Genomic DNA, 17,592 nt, shown 5'->3' on the forward strand with positions numbered 1-17,592 from the left:
GTTGTGCCATGTGTAGCTGTGGGCAGACATATTTGGTCATGCTGGTACCTGTAGCTCCCCAGCAGCCAGGAAGGGGCACAAAACAAAATTACCTCAAATAACGACACCAAGAACATGGCGGCTGGGAGCTGGGAGGCGACATAACTGTGACGCAGACTCCGCCCACCTCCCGTACAGGTCTAAGCCCTGGAGCTGACGTCACGACGTACCGTGCTGTGACGTAGGAATGTACACGTCGGCGAGCCGGATATCCAAGATGGCTGCGCTGCTGAGTTCGTCTTAGTTGTCTCTGCCGGTAGTCGGTGATCAGTGCGGGGCTGGAGGTGAGGAGCAGCGGGGCTCGGGCCTCTCCCTGACTGACTGTGATACCGGGGTGTCAGGTAATATGGGGGTGCAGGACCCCTGCTGCACGGCGGCTTCTCCCAGGGGCAGAGAGGAAAGCCGCTGTAATAGCTGCTCCATACTGCCCCCTACTGCCTGGGCACCCAGATCATTGGGGTGCGGAGGTGGGGGGCTGTGCGTGTGGAGCGTTGGGGTGCGGAGGTGGGGGGCTGTGCGTGGGGAGCGCGGAGGTGGGGGGCTGTGCGTGGGGAGCGCGGAGGTGGGGGGCTGTGCGTGGGGAGCGCGGAGGTGGGGGGCTGTGCGTGGGGAGCGCGGAGGTGGGGGGCTGTGCGTGGGGAGCGCGGAGGTGGGGGGCTGTGCGTGGGGAGCGCGGAGGTGGGGGGCTGTGCGTGGGGAGCGCGGAGGTGGGGGGCTGTGCGTGGGGAGCGCGGAGGTGGGGGGCTGTGCGTGGGGAGCGCGGAGGTGGGGGGCTGTGCGTGGGGAGCGCGGAGGTGGGGGGCTGTGCGTGGGGAGCGCGGAGGCGGGGGGCTGTGCGTGGGGAGCGCGGAGGTGGGGGGCTGTGCGTGGGGAGCGCGGAGGCGGGGGGCTGTGCGTGGGGAGCGCGGAGGCGGGGGGCTGTGCGTGGGGAGCGCGGAGGTGGGGGGCTGTGCGTGGGGAGCGCGGAGGTGGGGGGCTGTGCGTGGGGAGCGCGGAGGCGGGGGGCTGTGCGTGGGGAGCGCGGAGGCGGGGGGCTGTGCGTGGGGAGCGCGGAGGCGGGGGGCTGTGCGTGGGGAGCGCGGAGGCGGGGGGCTGTGCGTGGGGAGCGCGGAGGCGGGGGGCTGTGCGTGGGGAGCGCGGAGGCGGGGGGCTGTGCGTGGGGAGCGCGGAGGCGGGGGGCTGTTTCGTGGGGAGCGCGGAGGCGGGGGGCTGTGCGTGGGGAGCGCGGAGGTGGTGGGGGGGGGATTTGCTAATTCCTGCAGAGTATTCCTCCTGTTGTGTGCACAGTGTTACTTTCTCAGAGCCCATTACCGGAGCCTGTAGAGAGATGACCCCCCACATGATGGCTGCTGTGGGGTCAGAGCTTTCCCTGTTGACCCCTTAGTTGCCGGCTTCCCTGCACTGACTCTATAGTTGTCACAGCTCAGGGTTGTTACCTGTTTCCAGGCAGATCACCTGTTTAACCCTCGGCTATGTATATTCTGCTGGGAGGAGGGTTGTGACTTGCTGGTACATGTAGTGCCATCGCCTGATGTAGGGGGCGCTCTGCTCTTATCTCTGGCCTGGTTTGCTTGGTGACGTGCCCGGTTCCACGCTGTCAGCCGTCACTCGTCAGGACATTGTTTACTTTCTACGTCTCCCTTCATCTGTAGTGTTCCCACGGCTGCACGGCTGTGCTCTGGTGTTTGTGGTGTTTGGTCCGGCAGTGGGGGGGGCTGATCAGGTGACCCCAGGACCTGGAGACGGTGCGTCCTACGCAGGTGCCATGAGGTCCACATCCTGGTTGGATAAGGCCTTTCCCGGGATATAAGTGATGGCACCCTGCACCTGGCTCACCCGGTGTGTACTCGCCCCATGGCCTGTAGGCAGCCTCCGCCCTGCATGTAAATAATGAAGAGCGAGTCCATTATGGAAAGTGATGGCGATGAGTTTACTCCGTGCACATTGTCCTCTCCTCATAGCCCTGATTGTCCTAATGCCCTGTACTCGGGGATAGTCCCACATGATCCTGTAATGACGGCCGCCGCCCTGGGCACATAACATGTATTGTACTTATCACTTTGAATCTTGTCTGACGTCTTGTCTTCTTCCTCAGGGTTACACTCTTGGGTCTCCATTGGATCTACAGAACAAGGTCGCCAACACATTTTTTGTATTTGAAGAAGAAAATGCAGCCACCGCCTCCTCAAGCTGGTCCTCCAGGGACAGGGGGGCCTCCACGCATGGGAATGACCACTACTCCGTACTGGCGTAAGAGAACACCTGCCGCTGCAGCAATGGCGCCCCCTCCAGTGCAGCCTGTCACAGACCCTTTTGCTTTTGGCCGAATGACTCCACAGAATGCTCCAGCGACTACTGCACCAGCGCCTGTCATCATGCCCACAGCGAGTTCATCCCCGGCATTGTATCCTCAGCCTGCACCCTCATCTCTTGGTGATGGAGCTCAAGTGTCATTACCGAGCTCCTCATCTCATCCATCAGTACAAGGTGGGCATCATACCAACAACATGGCTTCCCCTCCTATCGGTCACCCCTCTGGATCGCAGAACACGACAAGTGCACTGGAGAATGTGTATTCTCTGCTACCTGGCAGATCCCAGAGCAGACAGAGTGTGAATATGGATGTGAATAGCAGCAGCGGTATAGCACCTCCATTCCAGGCTCATCCTCCCTCCACCTCTCAGCAAACCACCGCACCTTGGCCATCCACCCAGGCCGCTCCACCTACCTCCACACAGCATGTGCCCGCAGCACAGCACCATTCCTACAGTGCTCCATATTACTCCCCTCCATATCTAGAAGTTTCTCACTTGCCACCCCAAACCAGTGACCCAGGCTATTTTTCCGCACCACAAAGGACTGCACCAGTTTCTTTTCATCTAGGGGGTGCATCAGGTCAAGTACAGCAACAGGGCATGCCGCCATACAGCAGTGTCATGCCAGCGGATTACACACAGACTCGGAATCACGACCACAACAGCTGGTTTAATCAGCCATATCCAGAACCACTGGAGCAGGCTTCACTTCCTAATCCCAACGGCACAGGGGTGGGGGCGCCAGTCTCTAGTCCTAATACCATGCAGCCTGGGGCACTGGGTACGCTGCACATGCCCCATACCATGCAGGCTGGGGCACCGGCCCCTCTGCCCCATACCATGCAGGCTGGGGCACCGGCCCCTCTGCCCCATACCATGCAGGCTGGGGCACCGGCCCCTCTGCCCCATACCATGCAGGCTGGGGCACCGGCCCCTCTGCCCCATACCATGCAGGCTGGGGCAACGGTTTCTGCCCAAGAAAGACCGCTAAGTGAGCCCTCAAAACTCATGGGTCATTCCACCAGTGACTCAGATTCTGGGACAATATCCATGTTCTTTAAAGGAGATGAAGCTGAAAATGTGGAGATCCCCTCTACAGACCAGCAGCTCATGCCAAGGAAACACTCTGTGGATACACCCTACCACCAAAACCTGGGCAGCCAGGCTAACAGTCATCCATATCAAGCCCAGACAGGTGTGCACAATGTTGTGTCACCTTTACATCCTAACACTCGGACACCGTCATTATCCCAAAGTGGCAGCAGTTTACATGATCCTTACGTCTCATGGAAAGCAGAGAGTCAACATACAAAGGCCAAAGATGGCGGCTCAGAGCTCCCGGATGATAATGTAGAGAATGTTGAATGCGTCCAGAACCTAGAAGTTCTCCCCAATGAAACCTCTAATAGTAATCTGTTTCCTGCAGGAGTAAACCCTGAAGCCTTCAGATATGGACCTGTTCCTAGTTCTACCCTACTGAAGACCACTGCCAGCCACCTGGAGGGGGGTCCTAACCTGGAGGCTCCCAGCGCCTTCCCTCGCCCTGTTAGGTCGGATAGTGTCTCTTCTAGTTACAGTAACTTGAGTCATAGAAGTTTGCCCACCTCGGCCCGACCTCAGGAGCTGGAGGGGACCTTCATTCAGAAGGAGAGTGGAAAGCTTGAGAATGACAGCAGTTTCTTCAAGCAGATTGATTCCTCGCCCCTGACTGGAGATGTCCTGGCACATGGTACGACGCAGCCCACTTACCATGGCAGTCTGTCCCAGCCGCCAACGCCGAGCCCACCCAAACCTACCGGCATCTTCCAGGCCAGTGTCAATAGCTCTTTTGAGCCTGTCCGTTCTAACACAGGGTTAAAATCCTCAGAAATCGACCAGTCGAGAATGGTGGGGGATGTCCGAGAAAATCATAAGTTACCGCCCACTTCTTATCACAAGGCGACAATGGCGGCTTCTCCTGGAAATTTGGAGCAACCTCCTGATAACCTGGAAACCATCTTTTCAGGTAAATCTAACGCTGAGGTCTGCGCTGTAACCAGCGGACAGCATTTTCCTGGAGGATCCTCTCTGGATAACCTTTCATTACTGCTAGAGAAGCGTCCGTCCTCCAGAGCTCACGGCTCAAACAAGAAGTGCGAGAGCCCGGCCACCACCCTCTGGGCACAGGGAGAGCTGCCCAATTTTGGAGGCAATGTCCTCTTGGCCCCGCCAGCTCCTGCTCTTTATGTCCCTCCTAAACCTCAAACTGAAGTCATTCAACCACCTGAAGACGTTTCCTTGGAGGTGCAACATGGCCGGCCGGGCCAGTTCTCTGCTTCTCCCGAGGAGCACGTATCATCTGAAAACTTGGAGAACCCTCCAAAGATTGGAGACGATGAGCATACCCAGTCACAGGCAAGTTCAGGCTATGCCAGTCTGCTGTCCTCTCCGCCTACTGACACCTTGCAGAATCAACCTGTCCTTATTGCTCCGCCCAGTAAAGGCTATAATCTGGTGCAACCAATTAATTTTTCTCTCTCTTTACCCAATCAAATAATCAACCTTACTTCTTCTGCAGACTTCTCTGGCGCTGATCAGAGCGCTGCAGCCCCTGTCGTTCAGCTTGGACCTCCCCCGTCCTCTAATCTCCCCAATAAATTGCCTGAATCTTTCTCCAATCATGTTCAGAGCACAGTCCTCTCTCCATCCAGTCAAATTCCTCTTAATTTAGTGACCGAAAATCAGAAAACTTCAAAGCCTGGGGCTGCACGGAGCGAGTCCGGTGGTCCACCTTTGCCCCCTGACTCTGTGTCACATACAGGGGTGAGGAGCGACGCAGGGTCGTACCCGCCAGTCACTAGTAGTAGCGGTACCAAAGAGCATGCACTAGACTTCACTGTGCCACGCGGGCCTGCCAATCACAATGGACGGGGGTCTCTACCAAATAGGCCTCCAACAGGGAGTCCCATCTATACCAGTCCACCCACAGTCCCAAACTTCCAGTCTGAGCCCGATAATAACAAACAGGTTTTTTACCAGCAGGTTACTAAAGGCGTTCAGTCCTCTCCTTCAGTGGAGGCTCCGCAGCCTGGGGCTCCTCATGAATACATGGCACCTGCCTCCCATTTGCCAGCCCCTCCTGTGCACAGCGCCCCGGGAGCTAATAAACCACCTACTTACCCCCAGCAAACAGATGCCCAGGGCAATGCAGGCCTGCCTTACAGTGGGATGGCCGAGTCAGGGCCCAAGTACAGCCAACCTGAACCTCCGCTGTATCCTGGGCACCCCGCCACCAGCACATCTGCAGCAGGGCACCCCGCCACCAGCACATCTGCAGCAGGACACCCCACCACCAGCACCTCTGCAGCAGTCCACCTCGCTGGCTATCAAGATCCTTCAAGACCTCCTGCTTCTCAGACTCCTCATCAGACGGATCCATATTATTACTACAGAGGTTATGGAGCCTACTCCTCGGCGTATCAGCAGCCGTACCCACCAGTGGACCCCCGGGCGTCTCATCTCTACCAGGTAAGCTCTATGATGCTCCGGGACCTTAAGGGGGTAGTTGTGTAAGTGGAGGTATCTAGGAATACCTACTGATACCATATGCCATATAGTAATGTGTGTGACATGTTTGCTGTACCTCCTGCAGGACTCCTATGGAGCATATGACCCCGCGTACAGACAATACAGTAATTCTGGCTTTATGAACCCTGGAAAATACCCCTACCCGGAACCTGAGCGGCCCAGCTCAAGGTCCAGTCATTGCTCAGATCGTCCGCCTTCCAGGTTGGTCCCTGTGTACAATGGTCAGAAATGGTTTCACCAAGAAGTATTCAGTTCATATAGGGGTCAGATCGAAAGGGGCCGTGTGAGCAAGAAGCCAAGACCATTGTAACCAGAAGCTGCTGCAGATATCAGTAGGTTTTGTATCTTCACGGAATGTTTTAGTCGCATGAATCCCAGTGTCATCGTACCCCGTCTCCCCCGTCATGGCAGCAGCTCGTCTCTTGTGTCTAATCATGAAGGTCCATTTATGTTATTTCTGAGTATAACCCAGGTTTATTCCCCCTGTAGACAGGGTTACAATGCTCCTGCCGGATTCTACGACTATTACCAGAACCAATATGAATATGGAGGCAAGTAGCCAACTCTGTTTTATATATAATGTACTCTGTATACTTGGAGATGGCCGACCTCTATCCATACATATATATTCCTTATAGACCCCAGCAGATGGGAGCGATATCCTGGAGCCTACGATCCTGGGTACAGAGACCCTCGCAGCACTTATTGGAACTACATGTATGGCAGCCGCGAGGAAGCCTACAACCGCAAGGTTCCTTACGCGTACACAAGCAGGTAAGTATCTGGTGATGAGCGTCCTGCGTGCTGAGGTTCTGCAGAAGCTCATAACGGACCCCCCCCCCCCCCCACACACACACAGATACGATGTGTATGAGGACCGCTGGCAGTATGACCCCCGCTACGTTGGTGGCTTTGATGATGAGCCGGACGCAAGGAGGGATATAACTAAGGATGACTTTGATCGGCGCAGTGTGCACAGTGAACACTCGGCCCGCAGCGTACACAGTGAACGCAGCACCCACAGCCGCCGCAGCAGCTTCAGTTCTCGCTCGCAGCAGGTGAGCGCTTGTCAGCGTGTCCTTTCTTTTTTCCGGTAATACATCCTGATGAATATTTAATGTGACCGTGTCTTCCTCTCCCCAGAGCCAGGTCTACAAAAACGAACAGGACCTAACTGCTAATGCCTATGGCAGCCAAGTGCCCAACCCCCCGCTGGAAGGTTACTCGTATAGCATGTATCCTAATGACTACAGCACTCAGCAGTCACTGGACAGCTATCAGTACGGGTATACGGACAACAGTGAGTGGCAACCGGTGGAGCAAGGTGAGCGCCCCTGCTCCTGCTTCCTGCAGCTCTGCCCTGTGTATCCCTCTCCCCCCTGCAGTCCCCTGCTTCCTGCAGCTCTGCCCTGTGTATCCCCCTCCCCCCTGCAGTCCCCTGCTTCCTGCAGCCCTGCCCTGTGTATCCCTCTCCCCCCTGCAGTCCCCTGCTTCCTGCAGCTCTGCCCTGTGTATCCCCCTCCCCCTGCAGTCCCCTGCTTCCTGCAGCACTGCCCTGTGTATCCCCCCCCCCTGCAGTCCCCTGCTTCCTGCAGCTCTGCCCTGTGTATCCCCCTCCCCCCTGCAGTCCCCTGCTTCCTGCAGCTCTGCCCTGTGTATCCCTCTCCCCCCTGCAGTCCCCTGCTTCCTGCAGCTCTGCCCTGTGTATCCCCCCTGTCCCCCTGCAGTCCCCTGCTTCCTGCAGCTCTGCCCTGTGTATCCCCCTCCCCCTGCAGTCCCCTGCATCCTGCAGCTGTGCCCTGTGTATCCCCCTCCCCCCTGCTTCCTGCAGCTCTGCCCTGTGTATCCCTCTCCCCCCTGCAGTCCCCTGCTTCCTGCAGCTCTGCCTTGTGTATCCCCCTCCCCCCTGCAGTCCCCTGCTTCCTGCAGCTCTGCCCTGTGTATCCCCCTCCCCCCTGCAGTCCCCTGCTTCCTGCAGCTCTGCCCTGTGTATCCCCCTCACCCCTGCAGTCCCCTGCTTCCTGCAGCTCTGCCCTGTGTATCCCCCTCCCCCCTGCAGTCCCCTGCTTCCTGCAGCTCTGCCCTGTGTATCCCCCTCCCCCTGCAGTCCCCTGCTTCCTGCAGCTCTGCCCTGTGTATCCCCCTCCCCCCTGTAGTCCCCTGCTTCCTGCAGCTCTGCCCTGTGTATCCCCCTCCCCCCTGTAGTCCCCTGCTTCCTGCAGCTCTGCCCTGTGTATCCCCCTCCCCCCTGCAGTCCCCTGCTTCCTGCAGCTCTGCCCTGTGTATCCCCCTCCCCCCTGCAGTCCCCTGCTTCCTGCAGCTCTGCCCTGTGTATCCCCCTCCCCCCTGTAGTCCCCTGCTTCCTGCAGCTCTGCCCTGTGTATCCCCCTCCCCCCTGCAGTCCCCTGCTTCCTGCAGCTCTGCCCTGTGTATCCCCCTCCCCCCTGTAGTCCCCTGCTTCCTGCAGCTCTGCCCTGTGTATCCCCCTCCCCCCTGCAGTCCCCTGCTTCCTGCAGCTCTGCCCTGTGTATCCCCCTCCCCCCTGCAGTCCCCTGCTTCCTGCAGCTCTGCCCTGTGTATCCCCCTCCCCCCTGCAGTCCCCTGCTTCCTGCAGCTCTGCCCTGTGTATCCCCCTCCCCCCTGCAGTCCCCTGCTTCCTGCAGCTCTGCCCTGTGTATCCCCCTCCCCCCTGCAGTCCCCTGCTTCCTGCAGCTCTGCCCTGTGTATCCCCCTCCCCCCTGTAGTGCCCTGCTTCCTGCAGCTCTGCCCTGTGTATCCCCCTCCCCCCTGCAGTCCCCTGCTTCCTGCAGCTCTGCCCTGTGTATCCCCCTCCCCCCTGCAGTCCCCTGCTTCCTGCAGCTCTGCCCTGTGTATCCCCCCCCCCCTGCAGTCCCCTGCTTCCTGCAGCTCTGCCCTGTGTATCCCCCTCCCCCCTGCAGTCCCCTGCTTCCTGCAGCTCTGCCCTGTGTATCCCCCTCCCCCCTGCTTCCTGCAGCTCTGCCCTGTGTATCCCTCTTCCCCCTACAGTCCCCTGCTTCCTGCAGCTCTGCCTTGTGTATCCCCCTCCCCCCTGCAGTCCCCTGCTTCCTGCAGCTCTGCCCTGTGTATCCCCCTCCCCCCTGCAGTCCCCTGCTTCCTGAAGCTCTGCCCTGTGTATCCCCCTCCCCCCTGCAGTCCCCTGCTTCCTGCAGCTCTGCCCTGTGTATCCCCCTCCCCCCTGTAGTGCCCTGCTTCCTGCAGCTCTGCCCTGTGTATCCCCCTCCCCCCTGTAGTCCCCTGCTTCCTGCAGCTCTGCCCTGTGTATCCCCCTCCCCCCTGCAGTCCCCTGCTTCCTGCAGCTCTGCCCTGTGTATCCCCCTCCCCCCTGCAGTCCCCTGCTTCCTGCAGCTCTGCCTTGTGTATCCCCCTCCCCCCTGCAGTCCCCTGCTTCCTGCAGCTCTGCCCTGTGTATCCCCCTCCCCCCTGCAGTCCCCTGCTTCCTGCAGCTCTGCCCTGTGTATCCCCCTCCCCCCTGCAGTCCCCTGCTTCCTGCAGCTCTGCCCTGTGTATCCCCCTCCCCCCTGCAGTCCCCTGCTTCCTGCAGCTCTGCCCTGTGTATCCCCCTCCCCCCTGCAGTCCCCTGCTTCCTGCAGCTCTGCCCTGTGTATCCCCCTCCCCCCTGCAGTCCCCTGCTTCCTGCAGCTCTGCCCTGTGTATCCCCCTCCCCCCTGCAGTCCCCTGCTTCCTGCAGCTCTGCCCTGTGTATCCCCCTCCCCCCTGCAGTCCCCTGCTTCCTGCAGCTCTGCCCTGTGTATCCCCCTCCCCCCTGCAGTCCCCTGCTTCCTGCAGCTCTGCCCTGTGTATCCCCCTCCCCCCTGCAGTCCCCTGCTTCCTGCAGCTCTGCCCTGTGTATCCCCCTCCCCCCTGCAGTCCCCTGCTTCCTGCAGCTCTGCCCTGTGTATCCCCCTCCCCCCTGCAGTCCCCTGCTTCCTGCAGCTCTGCCCTGTGTATCCCCCTTCCCCCTGCAGTCCCCTGCTTCCTGCAGCTCTGCCCTGTGTATCCCCCTCCCCCCTGCAGTCCCCTGCTTCCTGCAGCTCTGCCTTGTGTATCCCCCTCCCCCCTGCAGTCCCCTGCTTCCTGCAGCTCTGCCCTGTGTATCCCCCTCCCCCCTGCAGTCCCCTGCTTCCTGCAGCTCTGCCCTGTGTATCCCCCTCCCCCCTGCAGTCCCCTGCTTCCTGCAGCTCTGCCCTTTGTATCCCCCTCCCCCCTGCAGTCCCCTGCTTCCTGCAGCTCTGCCCTGTGTATCCCCCTCCCCCCTGCAGTCCCCTGCTTCCTGCAGCTCTGCCCTGTGTATCCCCCTCCCCCCTGCAGTCCCCTGCTTCCTGCAGCTCTGCCCTGTGTATCCCCCTCCCCCCTGCAGTCCCCTGCTTCCTGCAGCTCTGCCCTGTGTATCCCCCTCCCCCCTGCAGTCCCCTGCTTCCTGCAGCTCTGCCCTGTGTATCCCCCTCCCCCCTGCAGTCCCCTGCTTCCTGCAGCTCTGCCCTGTGTATCCCCCTCCCCCCTGCAGTCCCCTGCTTCCTGCAGCTCTGCCTTGTGTATCCCCCTCCCCCCTGCAGTCCCCTGCTTCCTGCAGCTCTGCCCTGTGTATCCCCCTCCCCCCTGCAGTCCCCTGCTTCCTGCAGCTCTGCCCTGTGTATCCCCCTCCCCCCTGCAGTCCCCTGCTTCCTGCAGCTCTGCCCTGTGTGGACGCCCACCACAGTTTGTTTGGGTTTTTTTTTTTATATGAATATTTAGGAGTTTATCCCTTTTTTCTTCTGCAGCTCCCGTTAGGTCATTGACTCCGGAGAAGTTTGGAAGCCCTCATGTATGTGCCAGGTTTGGTCCTGGTGGTCATCTGATTAAAGTGCTCCCTAACTTGCCATCTGATGGGCAGCCAACGCTGGTGGAGATTCACAATATGGAGGTGAGCAGACCCCTCCTCCTAACCCTTGGGCATATGGCTTGGGGCCCCTAGCAGGACACCCAGGAGCCTCTGCCAGTGCTGCCTGTTATTATAGTCCTTCTATCGTTCAGTCTGGCCGCCCCGGTGGGGTCTCACATGAGTCTGAGGCCCTGCACTGCTTCTAGAAGTCTCCCCTTTGCTGCAGATTCTAATATTATATATTCTACTTTCCACAGATTATCATGCAGAACAGCCCGGAGCAGGAGCAGATGAGGGCCTTCCCCGGACCCCTGGTCAAGTAAGGACTCTCCATTATCATCCATATCACAATTATCTGCTGTCATGAGAGATTCTTGTAAAGGGACAGGGCCCTGTTCACGTGATATTCCCCTTCCTGCCCCGTCTGTAGGCAGCAGCTTCTGTCCCTCCAGGCTCGGCTTGTGTGGACGCGGCTCATGATGTTTCTTTTATCTACAGAGATGAAACTCACAAAGTTGATGTCATCAACTTTGCACAAATTAAAGCCAAAGAGTGTTCCCTGAATGAGAACTTACTAGACCAGGAGTCTGCACGTCTTCTGTGGGATTTCATTGTCCTCATGTGCAGGCAGAATGGGGTGAGTAGTCCTGAGCTCTCCGCTCCTATGGACACACAAGGGTCTTGGTAATGGTCGCGTGCTCTGCTCCTGGGCACTATACGATGTTTGCCTATGGGAGAGGGCTTCATGGTAATGTTTTTGCGGACACCTTAGGACCATCTTTCATGATCTCTGTTCTGTCCCGCAGACTGTGGTAGGCACAGACATCGCTGAGTTACTTCTCCAGGACCACAAAACCGTCTGGCTCCCCGGGAAGTCTCCGAATGAAGCCAATCTGATAGATTTCACCAACGAGCCCCTGGAGCAGGAGGAGGAGTCCGGGGCGTCCCAGCTCTCCTTCCTCACAGACACTTTACCCAACTCTGTGGCTGTCCTGGAGAAGGAGACGGAAAGATTCAGGGAGCTGCTGCTGTTTGGACGTAAAAAGGTTTGTCTGAGGAGTGGGGCGCTGGGCAGCTTCTTCTAATGTGACATTTGATTCTCTCCTAAATATTTCATGGGTCTGTCTGTGAGCGACAGTAGAGCGGCGGCTGCGCACTCAATGTCTTGTCTTTCACAGGACGCACTGGAGTCTGCTATGAAGCATGGCCTGTGGGGCCACGCTCTGCTGCTCGCCAGTAAGATGGATAGCCGCACGCACGCCCGTGTCATGACCAGGTACACACACTATACAGTCACCTACTCATTTATAATTCTGTGGCCCCTCGATGTCCTGGGTATCGCTGTAGGTCCTCCTGATAATTAGTCTGGATTTATTCCTCTGTTTTAGGTTTGCCAACAGTCTCCCCATTAATGACCCCCTGCAGACGGTCTATCAGCTCTTGTCGGGGCGGATGCCAGCGGCTGCCACGGTGGGTGCTGTGGTGTATGACTTGTGGGGGGATTTCTTCCATGTTGGCTCTTTGTCCGGCACTAAATCCTTTACGTGCTTGTTACAGTGTTGTGGAGATGAGAAGTGGGGGGACTGGCGGCCACATCTTGCCATGGTGCTTTCTAATCTCACCAATAACGTGGATGTGCCCTCCCGGACCATCGTGACAATGGGAGACACGCTAGGTGAGTCCCAGCACAGCAGCTCTGGATGTGTGTAGTGTCCTGCAGTTTATGCTTTAGATACATATTTTGTGTTTATTCTCTCAGCCTCCCGGGGTCTCTTGGAAGCCGCTCATTTCTGCTATTTAATGGCTCAGGCTGGATTTGGAGTTTATACCAAGAAAACCACCAAGCTGGTTCTCATCGGATCCAACCACAGGTGATGACGCTGCACAGAGATATCGCTCTGACGTAACCTGTGACTAGTTATCACTGCTGTCTATTGTCCACTGTTGTCAGCCAGGCACAATACAGCACTGTGGGAATCGCTAAGGTTTTATTTTCATGGTTATTTTTCTTAGTTTGCCTTTTGCTAAGTTTGCAAGCAATGAAGCCATCCAAAGGACGGAGGCCTATGAATATGCCCAGTCACTGGGGGCACAGACCATCTCCCTCCCTAATATACAGGTAAGGGGGGGGGTCTCCATGCAGATGGGGGCAGCACATGGGACTAAGTGACTTCATGAGATTCTCTCTTGCAGGTTTTCAAGTTCATCTATGCTTGTCGCTTGGCTGAGTGTGGACTTGCTGCTCAGGCCTTCCATTACTGTGAAGTCATCTCCAAGACCATTATCAAGCATCCATCCTACTACTCCCCCGTGCTGGTGGGCCAGCTCCTGGAGGTGAGCCTGGTGTCGTCCTACTCCTGCCAGGGATTGTGCTCTCTTCTGAATGAACTTCACGGCTGAGGTTCTGCTATAGTTGTAGCTGTACTAGGAAATTCCCTGCACTGTTACATTGTAACAAATCAGAATAAGATGGTGATGTGTCTAGCTCACAAGTAACATGGTGAGAATGTTCTGTAGGATTTTCTCTTGCAAGATCAGTGTAGGGAAAATCCACATCTTGGGACACTGACGCTCCAAAGTATGTGGTTAACCCTTTGTGTGTTTCCCTTTTTCAGGTGTCCTCACATTTAAGGTTCTTTGATCCTCAGCTGAAGGAAAAACCAGAGCAGGAATTATTTGTGGAGCCGCCGTGGCTTCTTAGGCTGCGGCACTTGGACATGCAGATGAAGGTACGTGGGGAGGGGGGGGGGTATTATCCACATATATACTTATGAAGGCTGAATGACCTGGCTCACACCATGTCTCTCTTATATTGCTCCACGTTTAGCAAGGAGCCGTGGTATTCAACACTGGTCGGACCACCCCACAGCAGTACGCCTGCAGCACGCCAAGCTCCGAGCAGGAGCACGTCAGCCAGTCTGAGGGCATCCCCGCTGCACATGACCTGCCAGCTGCTACAGATAATCCATTGCTGACAAACCTCCCCAACATGGGAGCTGCCCAGGGGGTGCAGCTGGCACTGCCAGGTAAGGGCCAGGCAATACCATTCCTTTCTAGGTAATTGGACTACCTTCAATTGTCTTATAATGGTATTTCACAAAGCCAACACATGTCCATGGAAGGGAAAGGGAATCCCTCGAGCACCTGGGTGAAGTCTGCTATGCCTGTCCTAGAGGGGAAAATCCAGGATTTTAGTGCAGACCATTTCTATATGTTAAGAGACCCAATAGTTTGAAATTGTTCGTGGATCGTTAATGCTGCAGAATGTTCCTCCACACATGATATTAGACGGGGACTACTGGGTCATCTCCTGGCTTTACCATCTTTGCCTCAGGTGGTCTTGCGGTTGCCCACATGCTTGTAACACGGACATGACCAGATTGTGTGGTTCAGTTTTGGGCTTCACCGTGGTGTATGACATGACTGACATGAGGCGTGAAGGGTTCAGAGGTCGCATCAACACATGTACATACATCTACAACGCTTTACCTCTCTAAAATAAATCTGTATAAGACAATTTTCCCCTCTGCTGGGCGGCGCTGCAGCCTCTTCATGTCAGTAGGAGGTCATGTGACCAGCGCTCGGTTATTCGGTATGAGCTGCTGATCCCCAGGCACCTGGCCATTTGTGCAGGGGTTCCCCCAATCCCTGTCCCTGCAGAAGGTCCTCAGCAGTGTGACTGTACTGTGGTAGGGGCTTATATCATCATACTGTGCCTGCAGGAGGGTCCTCAGCAGTGTGACAACCTGATCCTGTACTGAGGTAGGGGCTTATATCATCATACTGAGCGCTGTGCCTGCAGGAGGTGCTCAGCAGTATGACAGCCTGATCCTGTACTGTGGTAGGGGCTTATATAATCATACTGTGCCTGCAGGAGGGTCCTCAGCAGTATGGCAGCCTGATCCTGTACTGAGGTAGGGGCTTATATCATCATACTGAGCGCTGTCCCTGCAGGAGGTGCTCAGCAGTGTGACAGCCTGATCCTGTACTGAGGTAGGGGCTTATATCCTCATACTGAGCGCTGTGCCTGCAGGAGGGTCCTCAGCAGTTTGACAGCCTGATCCTGTACTGAGGTAGGGGCTTATATCATCATACTGTGCCTGCAGGAGGGTCCTCAGCAGTGTGACAGCCTGATCCTGTACTGAGGTAGGGGCTTATATCATCATACTGTGCCTGCAGGAGGGTCCTCAGCAGTGTGACAGCCTGATCCTGTACTGTGGTAGGGGCTTATATCATCATACTGTGCCTGCAGGAGGGTCCTCAGCAGTGTGACAACCTGATCCTGTACTGAGGTAGGGGCTTATATCATCATACTGAGCGCTGTGCCTGCAGGAGGTGCTCAGCAGTATGACAGCCTGATCCTGTACTGTGGTAGGGGCTTATATAATCATACTGTGCCTGCAGGAGGGTCCTCAGCAGTATGGCAGCCTGATCCTGTACTGAGGTAGGGGCTTATATCATCATACTGAGCGCTGTCCCTGCAGGAGGTGCTCAGCAGTGTGACAGCCTGATCCTGTACTGAGGTAGGGGCTTATATCATCATACTGAGCGCTGTGCCTGCAGGAGGTGCTCAGCAGTATGACAGCCTGATCCTGTACTGAGGTAGGGGCTTATATCCTCATACTGAGCGCTGCAGGAGGGTACTCAGCAGTGTGACAGCCTGATCCTGTACTGAGGTAGGGGCTTATATCATCATACTGAGCCTGCAGGAGGGTCCTGTACTGAGGTAGGGGCTTATATCCTCATACTGAGCCTGCAGGAGGGTCCTTAGCAGTGTGACAGCCTGATCCTGTACTGAGGTAGGGGCTTATATCATCATACTGAGCGCTGTGCCTGCAGGAGGTGCTCAGCAGTGTGACAGCCTGATCCTGTACTGAGGTAGGGGCTTATATCCTCATACTGAGCGCTGTGCCTGCAGGAGGTGCTCAGCAGTGTGACAGCCTGATCCTGTACTGAGGTAGGGGCTTATATCCTCATACTGAGCCTGCAGGAGGGTCCTCAGCAGTGTGACAGCCTGATCCTGTACTGAGGTAGGGGCTTATATCCTCATACTGTGCTTGCGGGAGGGTCCTCAGCAGTGTGACAGCCTGATCCTGTACTGTGGTAGGGGCTTATATCATCATACTGTGCCTGCAGGAGGGTCCTCAGCAGTGTGACAACCTGATCCTGTACTGAGGTAGGGGCTTATATCATCATACTGAGCGCTGTGCCTGCAGGAGGTGCTCAGCAGTATGACAGCCTGATCCTGTACTGTGGTAGGGGCTTATATAATCATACTGTGCCTGCAGGAGGGTCCTCAGCAGTATGGCAGCCTGATCCTGTACTGAGGTAGGGGCTTATATCATCATACTGAGCGCTGTCCCTGCAGGAGGTGCTCAGCAGTGTGACAGCCTGATCCTGTACTGAGGTAGGGGCTTATATCATCATACTGAGCGCTGTGCCTGCAGGAGGTGCTCAGCAGTATGACAGCCTGATCCTGTACTGAGGTAGGGGCTTATATCCTCATACTGAGCGCTGCAGGAGGGTACTCAGCAGTGTGACAGCCTGATCCTGTACTGAGGTAGGGGCTTATATCATCATACTGAGCCTGCAGGAGGGTCCTGTACTGAGGTAGGGGCTTATATCCTCATACTGAGCCTGCAGGAGGGTCCTTAGCAGTGTGACAGCCTGATCCTGTACTGAGGTAGGGGCTTATATCATCATACTGAGCGCTGTGCCTGCAGGAGGTGCTCAGCAGTGTGACAGCCTGATCCTGTACTGAGGTAGGGGCTTATATCCTCATACTGAGCGCTGTGCCTGCAGGAGGTGCTCAGCAGTGTGACAGCCTGATCCTGTACTGAGGTAGGGGCTTATATCCTCATACTGAGCCTGCAGGAGGGTCCTCAGCAGTGTGACAGCCTGATCCTGTACTGAGGTAGGGGCTTATATCCTCATACTGTGCTTGCGGGAGGGTCCTCAGCAGTGTGACAGCCTGATCCTGTACTGAGGTAGGGGCTTATATCATCATACTGTGCCTGCAGGAGGGTCCTCAGCAGTGTGACAGCCTGATCCTGTACTGTGGTAGGGGCTTATATCATCATACTGTGCCTGCAGGAGGGTCCTCAGCAGTGTGACAACCTGATCCTGTACTGAGGTAGGGGCTTATATCATCATACTGAGCGCTGTGCCTGCAGGAGGTGCTCAGCAGTATGACAGCCTGATCCTGTACTGTGGTAGGGGCTTATATAATCATACTGTGCCTGCAGGAGGGTCCTCAGCAGTATGGCAGCCTGATCCTGTACTGAGGTAGGGGCTTATATCATCATACTGAGCGCTGTCCCTGCAGGAGGTGCTCAGCAGTGTGACAGCCTGATCCTGTACTGAGGTAGGGGCTTATATCATCATACTGAGCGCTGTGCCTGCAGGAGGTGCTCAGCAGTATGACAGCCTGATCCTGTACTGAGGTAGGGGCTTATATCCTCATACTGAGCGCTGCAGGAGGGTACTCAGCAGTGTGACAGCCTGATCCTGTACTGAGGTAGGGGCTTATATCATCATACTGAGCCTGCAGGAGGGTCCTGTACTGAGGTAGGGGCTTATATCCTCATACTGAGCCTGCAGGAGGGTCCTTAGCAGTGTGACAGCCTGATCCTGTACTGAGGTAGGGGCTTATATCATCATACTGAGCGCTGTGCCTGCAGGAGGTGCTCAGCAGTGTGACAGCCTGATCCTGTACTGAGGTAGGGGCTTATATCCTCATACTGAGCGCTGTGCCTGCAGGAGGTGCTCAGC

The 17,592-nt window shown here is 56.6% G+C and overlaps 1 protein-coding gene across 3 annotated transcripts in view; it reads left to right on the forward strand.

Annotated features, from left to right (window-relative positions):
- Positions 1-200: 200 nt before the first annotated feature.
- Positions 201-17,592, forward strand: part of SEC16A (SEC16 homolog A, endoplasmic reticulum export factor) — a 32,309-nt gene continuing 14,917 nt past the window's right edge. For 2 of the 3 annotated variants that reach the window (XM_072125838.1, XM_072125841.1), the window contains exons 1-19: positions 219-380; positions 2,135-5,861; positions 5,986-6,122; positions 6,411-6,472; positions 6,560-6,695; positions 6,781-6,979; positions 7,065-7,245; positions 10,721-10,863; positions 11,079-11,140; positions 11,320-11,458; positions 11,628-11,867; positions 12,000-12,097; positions 12,210-12,291; positions 12,379-12,496; positions 12,581-12,692; positions 12,835-12,940; positions 13,015-13,155; positions 13,437-13,550; positions 13,649-13,847. In XM_072125838.1, coding sequence (XP_071981939.1) covers positions 2,208-5,861; positions 5,986-6,122; positions 6,411-6,472; positions 6,560-6,695; positions 6,781-6,979; positions 7,065-7,245; positions 10,721-10,863; positions 11,079-11,140; positions 11,320-11,458; positions 11,628-11,867; positions 12,000-12,097; positions 12,210-12,291; positions 12,379-12,496; positions 12,581-12,692; positions 12,835-12,940; positions 13,015-13,155; positions 13,437-13,550; positions 13,649-13,847 — 5,923 coding nt within the window. In that variant the 5' untranslated portion in view covers positions 219-380; positions 2,135-2,207. Of the gene's footprint in view, positions 381-2,134; positions 5,862-5,985; positions 6,123-6,410; positions 6,473-6,559; positions 6,696-6,780; positions 6,980-7,064; positions 7,246-10,720; positions 10,864-11,078; positions 11,141-11,319; positions 11,459-11,627; positions 11,868-11,999; positions 12,098-12,209; positions 12,292-12,378; positions 12,497-12,580; positions 12,693-12,834; positions 12,941-13,014; positions 13,156-13,436; positions 13,551-13,648; positions 13,848-17,592 lie in introns of all 3 variants that reach the window. The other variant, XM_072125839.1, reaches the window with a different exon arrangement.

This window comes from Engystomops pustulosus, chromosome 9 (assembly GCF_040894005.1).
Source record: "Engystomops pustulosus chromosome 9, aEngPut4.maternal, whole genome shotgun sequence".
Lineage (NCBI taxonomy): Eukaryota > Metazoa > Chordata > Amphibia > Anura > Leptodactylidae > Engystomops > Engystomops pustulosus.